The sequence below is a fragment of the Nematolebias whitei genome, chromosome 6 (assembly GCF_014905685.2).
Source record: "Nematolebias whitei isolate Nwh7 chromosome 6, NemWhi1, whole genome shotgun sequence".
In the NCBI taxonomy this organism is placed as follows: Eukaryota; Metazoa; Chordata; class Actinopteri; order Cyprinodontiformes; family Rivulidae; genus Nematolebias; species Nematolebias whitei.
In genome coordinates this window covers 28,180,650-28,190,542 of record NC_056503.1, presented here as the reverse complement: position 1 = coordinate 28,190,542, position 9,893 = coordinate 28,180,650, and the positions used below count along the sequence as shown (strand labels likewise).

The window sequence follows — 9,893 nt, the reverse complement described above, 5'->3', positions numbered from 1 at the left end:
TGACCCTCGACTCAGTGCTACATCGTCAGCTCAGACTGTTTTCTTTAATTCTTTGTGTCTTGTAGGTGTTTACGGTGGATATGGTGCTGGCGGTGGGGGCTTTTACCCTGGCGCTGGACAAAAAGCTGCCAAAAGAGGTACAGCTTGAACAGAAATAAGACAGTGGTTTCCTATAAAGGAGAGGAGTCTGTTATTGGTTCAGCATTCCTTCAGAGACCACTGTCCGTGCAGAAATCTCAATGGGTTTCATGAAACATGGAGGTTATTAAACAGAAAGATGAGTGTTTGTTATTGGAACCAGACACTGTTTATGCTTTGCTCGCTTCTTTTCTGTTTGTTTTAATTGCTGTGGCGATATTTTGTCTAATTCTTCTCACAGTTGGGGAATTTGATGCATAAATATTCTCAAAATTAATGTCTTCTGGTGCCGATGTTGTGAAACACTTCTGGCAAGATGAAACATTTTAAAGTCTGTTTCAGGACCAAAAACATTGTCGCCCTCTAACCCCGAGTGAGCTGTGGTCCTGCTCCACTCACCCTCGTTTCTGTTTCACTGCTGGTTTATAGAAGTGAATACAGTTTGAATAAATATTCATCCAGTCCGATGCCTGGCTCAGATTGGGTGCAGTTGTTCGCCTCAGCGGTGCAGAAACGACAGAAATAAGTGACACGTTGGCCGTTTTAAACTGGTGATGCTGACATCCAGCTGCAGCTTCGAGCTGCAGGAGGCCCTCTGGTACCAGAAGGAGATAGCTTTGTTTCTGGTCCTTGGACAAGCTGCTGCACAGGCTTCAGACTGTGCTGACAGACCCATACTCAGACTTATGATAAATCTACAAGCTCGCATGGTACGAGAAAGCCAAAATGAATGCTTTGCATTAATGGTAGCTCCGTTTGCAAAAACACTTTTTGGCAGACATGCAGATTTTTATCGTCCACTTGTAAACCTTAGACAGTTTGAACCTCAGCAGAGCCCAGTTTGACCTTAAAATCAGGGCCGTCTGTGCTCATCATTTGATTTAAATTAGACGGACTGATTAAATCTGAGCTCAGGGGGCCTCAATCATGTCCAGGACTGTAAAATGGCAAAGAGCCTGCGCTTAAGTATTGGTTGGCAGGGACAAGACATCAGTCCCTGGAATCAGTCAATGTTTCTTTCATGACACTTAAAATAACAACTCGTTTCTTTGAAACAGCACAGATTAAAAAAAATTTAAAAATGCATTCTTTTGCCAAACTTTGTCTCACCAAGTCTTCCAGACCGCATATTTACAAGAGGTGCGCAACGTCTGTCTAAGTGTTGGGAATTAAAAAAATGAAATTTAAAAAAAGATTAAAGTAAGCAAGTTGTTTCCTGTGTCAAGAGAAAGCTAAAGCAGGGAGGTAAACGATAGGCCTGCTGCTTCTGATCAAACATCAACCGTGGAGCGCTGACAGACTGGTGGGCTCACTCATCAGAAATCAGTTAGTGGCTCTGAAACACCTGCTGTTCAGGATCACTCCTACTGGTCAGAGCTCAAGCATCCCTGCATGTTAATACCTGTGATTTTTGTGTACACTTAGTGCCCGGAACCATAGGAGGACCAGACGGCACCGGAACTGGACTTCCAGTGAATGGACGAGGCAAGACGTCATCATCTCTTGTTTTTCATATTTTACTTTCATCCCTACACTCACACTATCTCAGTTACATGATAATCTTGTTTATTTAAAAGAAAGTACATTTTATGTAAAAAAGTATTTCCTAATTTAACTCATAAGACAGTTGTTTTGACTTTTAGCATCCTCTGCAAGTATAAATTATAGTTAGGATACTTTTCAACTCATCACTTTTCAAAGAAATACTTTTTTTGTTGTTTTTTTTTTGCCCAGGGCATTTGTCAAAGTCCTTTTTAATGAGCCAAGTAACATTAAATGGTTTTAACTTTTATTTTTTATTTTACAGCACCTGTTATTCCTCAGACAGGTCTTCCAAGAGGGACGGCAGGGAAAAAAGCAGCCAAAGTGCCAGGTTTGGTAGACTCAACAATAAACTCAGGAGGCCGACGACAGACAGAACACAGAGACTGAGGCAGCTGAGCCACGTTAAAGACAAGTTCTTATTTAATCTGAAAAGTGTTTCATCTGGCAGTAATCAACAAAATATTCTAAATCGCTAATAAAATAATGAAAACATTCAGTAGATTTTATACAATATGCTTCACGCCATAGTTTGGCTTCTTATGTTTGATTAAAAAAATCTAAACTAGAAAGAAGTATATTTTTTTAGACAACATTCAACAGTTTAAAGGGTTTAGAGCTTTTATTCTACTACTTTAGTGACACCTTGTGGTTTTCTAAAGCTGCATGTTAAAACTTTAAAACTCCTAAACATGACTACAGTATTATGTTTCTACTTATACAGTAGAACAACAGAAAATAAAATAAAGTGAGAAATAAATTCTGATAATTATTTCCTGGGAATTTTCTTTTTGTAGCATTAATATTAGCTTGAAAAAGAATTTCACCAATGATGCACCGCTCGATGCACGACATAAATGTTTAATTAATTTAAACAGCACAAGTAAGTTGTGCCTGGTATTGGTGGAAAACGGCAAAAAATGCAGAATATGATCCTTAAACTGGACATATTTAGTATAAACAGAAGAGCAAAAGCAGGAATGTGGTGCAAACAAGTACTAGAAAACAAAAAATGCTTTTTATCAACTTTTCCAAAAATGAGGGCCCTTTAGGCTTCTCCCTTCTGCAGGATTTACTATGTTGCGAGCAAACGCAAATAAAAACAATTTGGCAAAAAATAATTATGCTGGATGCCCATCCTGACGCCACCTGGAACCGAACCTGAAACCTCAGGGTCATAAGACAGGACTACTGCAGTTCCTAACATTTCCTCCAAGGTAAAGCTATAAAACATGAGGCTTTCTGAGGACTCTGATGAAGTAAAGAGGATGCAGAACAAGAATAACTGTAGAAAGTGTCCTCCTCTGATGAAGATACAACTGATTGTGGCATCAATTAAGGAAACATTAGTCCAGTAAATAAGTTTACAGATATCTTAATTCATTTTGTCAGCTTTTTACTGGTTGTCAGATCAACATTTTCATGCACGTAAAAACAAACAGAACCTGCTTTCATATTTCTTTATGTGAATAAAATAACCCTTTGACCTCTGGTTTTGACGTTTCAGGTGCGGGTATCCCCGGACTTGTGCCAGGACAAGGTCTGAGATCAGTCTCATGAATTATTTGTTGCAATGCGTCTTACTTTCACTATGCGATTAGTGTTTGTGCACTGCTTTAGTGCTTTTGTTGCACGTAATTCTTTCCTGTTGCTTGTGACAACTTCAGGGTTCAGTGGACGTGGAGTTTTACCAGGAGTAGCCACTGGAACTAACTTAAACCCCAAATCAAGTACGCTTTTTATTTTGTTTGCATGTTTGTTTGTCGTCCCCCCCCCCCCCCTTATAAATCTGTACATCCATATGGAAAATTAAAAAGAAAAAAAAAATTTGCTTTACACAAAAGAGATGTTCTTTAACTTGAGCTTCATGGAGGAAAAAAGTTTTTTTTTTTGTTTTTTTTTTAAAGCAAAAACATTATTATTATTATTATTATTATATTATAAAGTTTATTCATTTTTAAAAGACAAAACAATTCTATATACAATAAAAAAATACAATCGCAAATAAAATGAAAGGTAGCAGAAAGAAGAAAAATATCTTATATCTGCCCCTTTTTACCAAAAAAAAAAATACTCAAACAATAATAATCTAATAATAATAAATAAATAAAATAAATAAAATAAAATAAATGAATAAATAAATAAAATAAATCTAATAATAATAATAACAATAATCTTCAAATAACAAAAACAAAATAAATAACTCCTTCTCGAGCAACAATTCATACAAATACACATTAAACTATTTCATTTTTTTTTTAACAAATCAACTTTGATCATTCTCTTAAACATATGCATTGATCTGGCATTTTTAACATCACTCTCCAGATTATTCCATAATCTAGTTCCTTAGATTGAAGTAGACCGTCCCTTCAAAACTAATTATAAAAACAGAACTACGGGGTCATTGATTTTTATAAAAGTAAAAATAAAATGTTGTTGATTTTTAGTTTTTTTTCTAAATGTAAAGTCAGACAACCATATTGGTACTGAGATTTTTACTAACAGTTTGATGTGTTGATATTATGGTCAACGTTCACAATAAAATGCACGTTTTCAATTGTTTTTGACTGAATTTAATTTAATTTAATTCAATTTATTTTCTCTCTTTAGTTGGAGCACAGCAAGGAAGTCAAGGTTAACTTTACTGATATTTTTTGTTTGTTTACAAAGATTTTTAGATAATCATAAAATTATTAAGGTTAATTGATGAGGAACTAAACTGATTTTTGGCCATAGGAGGGCCTGGGTTTGGTGGTCTGATGCAGCCAGGGGTCTTCCATGGTTATCCGCTCAAATCCCCCAAAGTTCAGGGTGAGTCTTTACAGCAAACTTGTCATGTAGAAGTTTTTAAGATACTGCATTTTATCATAACTGACTTTTATCAACATTTAAGTGTCTGTGACATGCAATTTCTACAAAAAAAGTGGATGACAACATATTAATGTTTAAGAATTTTGCATAATACACATGATTTTACCCATTTTGTCACATAACTGGTATATCTGCAGATGAGTTTGATGTAGCCAGAGGGAAACAGGAAGTGACATCAAAGGGGAACTTTTTAAAAAGGGGAGTTCCCTGGTCTTTGTTTTTTTGAAACATTATTTGAACTTTGACTCTTGGTGTTTTTCTCTGATATCGACTTAAAATAATCCAAGGAAACATTCTGTATTAGTCCTGTAGCAACATTAACATGCAGGTGTTCCCCTTCGTCGTCACTTTTTTTTTTTACTGCACATGCAAATATCTCTACTGTTCACCTCAGCAGCATGACTTTTTATTTTGCAATACGCAACTGGTCCATGTGACATGATTTAACTTTTTTTGTTGTTATTAATATAATCTTTCCAAAAATGCATTCATAATTATTACAAAAAATTGATGTCACAGCCAGCCCAGTATATTGTCTTACTCAGCTTGTCAGTTTGTACCTAAACACGGTAAAACATTTTCTGTGTTAGATTTGGTGCCTGTACTGGTGCAGGTCAATCATTGCCAACATTTTATCTTATAGAAGGAGCATTTCAAAGTGGATGATCTACCAACATCAATATTCACATGAACAAACTTTGGGCTCTCAGGAGAAAATGTGTGAAACTGTTTATTTATTTTTACACTTCTGGCACCTAAATTAGATCAAGCTGCTATTTTGTACCCTTTGTTTCAAAAACTACAATTTAAACTGTCCTATTTGTTGAAGAAAACCCATGTAAAGGACATAGAAGAGGCTCTGTAGGTACAGCACTTCAGCAGTCATCAAATGAATTATAATCCCTCTCAAACCCAAACTCTTATTCTTGGTCAGTGTGGAAAATTGGAGATGACCTGTAGGAATGAGTTATTTGGAAGCTTTACAATAAATGGATAAAACAAACTTGAAGACAACTTGGAGAGCTGAGAGTACAGTCAAGAAACTGGACCATCCATCCATCCATCCACTCATCCATCCATCTATCCATCCATCCATCCACCCAGTATCTTCCACTTGTTCCGGAGTCGGGTGGCGAGGGCAGCAGCTTAAGCAGGAAGACCAAGACATCTCTTTCCACAGCCACCTCTACCAGCTCTTCTGAAGTATTCCAAGGCATTCCCAGGCAAGCTGAGAGACAAAGTCTGTCTAGGGTGTTCTAGGTCTTCTCCAGGGTCTCCTCCCAATCAAACATGCCCAGAGTGCCTCCCTAGGGGGGGTCCCTAGTGGTGCATTTTTACCAGATGCCCAAACTACCTCAACTGGCTCCACTCACTGTGGAAGAATATCAGCATTCAGAGTCTTTCCCAGATGACTGAACTTCTCATCCTATCTCTAAGGGAGAGTCCAACTATCCTAGCGAAAACTAATATCCTCATTTCAACCGCCTGTATTAGCAATCTCGTTCTTTCAATCACTACCCAAAGTTTTTAAGCATAGGTGAGGTTAGGAACTTAGTTTGACTTACTGCTCAGCTTCCTCTTCACCACAATGGACCAGCACAGAGTCCACAATACTACAGAAACTGCACTGATCTATCTGTGACTCTCATGCTCTATTTTTCCCTTACTTATGAATAAAACCAGTGATTATTTTGAGCCGGATCCTGCCAGAACAAGATCTGGGAACTCTCTCATTTAGACCTGGTGTGTTCCGGCAACTGTTTCCTCGGATCCGACAACTCAAATCTCTGCCCATAAAAGTCCAAAGTCATTGCATATTTTAATTTTGATTATTTATTAAAAATACAAGAGGAGAGATGTTACCCAGTCTGTGGAGTGGATGTTCCAGCCGTACTATGCGCACCAGCTCGTGCACACGCTCCTGCCAAAAAGAAATGCGGACCGCATGTCCCGCGGGGATGAGCCTCTTCATCCACCTTCAGCTGGGTGCCCTGCAGAAGTTAGGTGTGTCAGCTTCACCCAGCTCCCTGCAGACAATGCATGTTTTACACACAGGAGCTTCTCAAGACAACTCTACAGGACGCGCCCACAACTGCTGATGTGTCAGAACTTCTGCATATATTAACACGGTGCATAACATTTCAGAGATAATAAATAAAAAAGCTTACAGTAAAAAAAAAATACGAGTGAAATGTTTGATGAGTATTAACATTACATCACATTTCAAAACAACAGCACGAATTTGTCAAAATAACAGCTATCAAAATGTCAATTTACTTTCACAAAATAAAGTGATGGATGGATGGACTGTCCTTAGCTGGACAACCACAAATTGAAGCACCTGAAGGCAGTGGTAATCAAGATTGGAGCAGAACAACGTGCAGGACTGAATTCAGCTGAGAAGAGTTTGGACAGTGAAGTGTGTGTGTGTGTGGGGGGGGGGGGGGGTAGGATGCTTGACAGAATCAGAGGTGCTCTAGTCACTGCTGCTCTCTAAACTAGTAATTTCAATTCAACCTTTATTTATACAGGTTGTTAGTCTCATTGAGCCTCAAGGACTCATTTACAGTAGAGACTTGTTTTAAGTCACTTTAATCAAATGTTTACAATGTTACATCTGGTTAAAATACACCAAAATGTAGGAATTGGCATCACTTTTATTCCAAATTTTCTGGAGGAGGACCCCCAGGCCCCCCCCCCCCCCCTGCTGGTCCGCCTGCTATTTGTGTTCCGGCATCAATTGGCTTACAAATTAAGCCCTGAATAAAACCCAGAAATACTTGAATTCCTCTACTCAAGACAGCACCTCACTGCTCACTCCCAACCCAGAGAGGGCAAGCCACACTTTTCTGGCTGAGGACCATGGCCTCAGACTTGGAGGTGCTGATCATCCTAGTAACTTCAAACTCACGAGTGATGACCCTGTGATTGAAATAGACCCTCCAGTCCCCCTTTTTGAAAAGGGGAATTACCACCCTAGTGTGCAAATCCAGTGGGACTGATCCTGATGTCCACACAATGTTGCAAAGGCGTCAACCAAGACTGCCCTGCAACATCCAGAGCCTTTACTCAGCTTGGATCTTATATACCCCCGGAGCCCTGCTGCAGAGGAATGTTTTTTTAACTACCTCAGCGACCTCACCCTTGATGATGAATGGACCAAACCCCCAGACCCCTGACTCCACTTCCTCCATGGAAGACATGTTGGTGGGATTGAGAAGGTCCGAGATATATTGCTTCCACCACATGACAACATCACTGGTTGAGGTCAACAGCACCCCACCTTCAGTAAACACAGTGTTAGTAAAGTGCTGCTTTCCCTGCCTGAGCCACCTGATGGTTTGCCAGAATCTCCTCACAGCTAATCGACAGTCTGTATCCAAGGCATCACCAAACCCCTCCCACATCCAAGATTTTGCCTCTGCAACAGCCAGTGCTGCAGCCCACTTGGCCCTGTAATACTCCTTACCTGACTCCAGAGTCCTACCAGCCAACAACGCCCGATAGGACTCCTTCTTCAGTTTGACGGCCTCCCTAATCCGGGGTGTCTATCCCTAAGTTCAAGGATGGTTGCCGTGAAAAGCACCAACAACATTGCAGCCACAGTTCAAGGCAACTAGAGGCATGAAATTTGGCCCACACAGACTCAATGTCCCCATCTCTGCAGGGACGTGTTTAAAGTTTTCTCGTAGGTGTGAGTTGAAACCATGATAGCCAGAGCCCATGTTGTGCGTCAAGGTGTGGCCAACTATATGTAATTGATACCTGTCAGCCTCACACACAAGCTCAGGCTCCTTCTCTGCCAGAGAAGTGACATTCCACGTCCCAAGAGCCAACTTTGGAAAGCCAATGTCAGTCACCTACCGCTAACACTATGCACCCAACTCGTAGGGCCCCTCTTGCAGGTGGTGGGCCCACAGGAAGGCAAACCCATGTTACTTATCCGGGCCTAAGCCTGACAGGGCCCCATGGGTAGAGACCCAGTCAGCAGGTGCTCACTGATGAGCCCCTCTCCCAGGTTTGGCTCCAGGGAGGGGCCTCGGTAACCCACATCCGGGCAATGGATATTGAACGCCTTGCTGTCCTCTGTCCTTACGAGTGTTCTCAATCACTCTTTGTCTGGCCTGTCATCTGGGACCAATCTGCCTTGAGAGACTCTAACAGGGACAGTTGCCTCCACAGCATAGCTGCTAGGATCATTTGCCCACCCAAACTCCTCCAACACGATAAGGTGGTGATTCCAATCATGGTATTAAGAGGTACGGAGCAATTTATGCATTTACATCAACAGTTGCAGAGAAAACAGCTGGTAGGTTTTAGTTGCAAAATTTCAGTTTGGTTTTCTTCAGAATGGGCCAGAGTTCAAGGACTCAATTTGGTTTTGATTAATCAAATAGTTTCAGCGATGTGAACTCCTGAGCAGACTCTCTGACTTTTTATTATGGTTTTGAAAGACAAATATTTTCAGAACAAAAATGCATACAGTAATAGTTAGGTTTATTCTGAAGACCAGAGATGAGAAACACAAAAAACAACAAACTGAGACGCTTCTTTTTTTTTTTTTTGCGTAACTTCAAAATATCCACCTTTTGTCTAAATACTTTGAAGTTTAAGCAGCCATGTGAGTCACTAACCATATGCACATGATTTTTATTCCTATTATTTTAGCATTTTACTGTACATGAATGTGCTTAAGAATTATTTAATCCTTTTTTTTTTCTTTAGGAGGCTATGGAGCTAAACCTGGAGGGGGAAAACTTCCATTTGGTATTGACATTTTCATTTTTAGAATTTTAAATAAGAATTGAAACCAGTAGAAAACTTGACATTAATATCAAGTCCACAATAATGTTTTTTTCAGGTTACGGGGGCTTTGGCACTGGTGGATCTGGACTTCCAGGAGGACTAGGAGGTTCTGGGTCAAGACCTGGTTATCCTGTTGGAACTGGTGGATGTATTATTATTTTTTTAAGTACTGTTTAATTGTGTGAAGCAAAAAGCACTACAAATTGCTTTTCTCTCTTTTTGCATTTTGCAGGTGTAGGGTCAGGGGGCATCTCACCTGGTCAAGATAAGCCTGGCAAATATGGTAAAATAGAGACTATTTGGGAAAATATTGTTTTTGTTTTAATCAAGAAAAACATTTTAAAGATTGTATGACATCAGTAACCATAATGCAAGACTTAAGATTGTGTTTGCTGCTTCAGGTGCTGGTGGAGGTGTTGGAGGCATTGGTGGTGTTGGAGGTGTTGGTGCCACTGGAGGACTTGGAGGCGGTGGATTTGGAGGAATTGGTGGTGTTGGAGGAATTGGTGGTGTTGGAGGAATTGGTGGTGTTG

General features: G+C 39.8%; 1 protein-coding gene across 1 annotated transcript; it reads left to right on the top strand.

Annotated features, from left to right (window-relative positions):
- Nucleotides 1–80: 80 nt before the first annotated feature.
- On the top strand, nt 81–9,871 carry LOC119410867 (elastin-like; the record flags this gene model as incomplete). The annotated part of the gene is made up of 12 exons (XM_037677788.1): nt 81–137; nt 1,365–1,383; nt 1,564–1,623; nt 1,946–2,011; nt 3,188–3,220; nt 3,348–3,434; nt 4,294–4,317; nt 4,420–4,515; nt 9,304–9,321; nt 9,416–9,502; nt 9,593–9,643; nt 9,762–9,871. Coding segments are annotated over exons 1-12 (708 nt in total), but the record flags the coding sequence as incomplete, so codon positions are not given.
- Between the last annotated feature and the right edge of the window lie 22 nt (nt 9,872–9,893).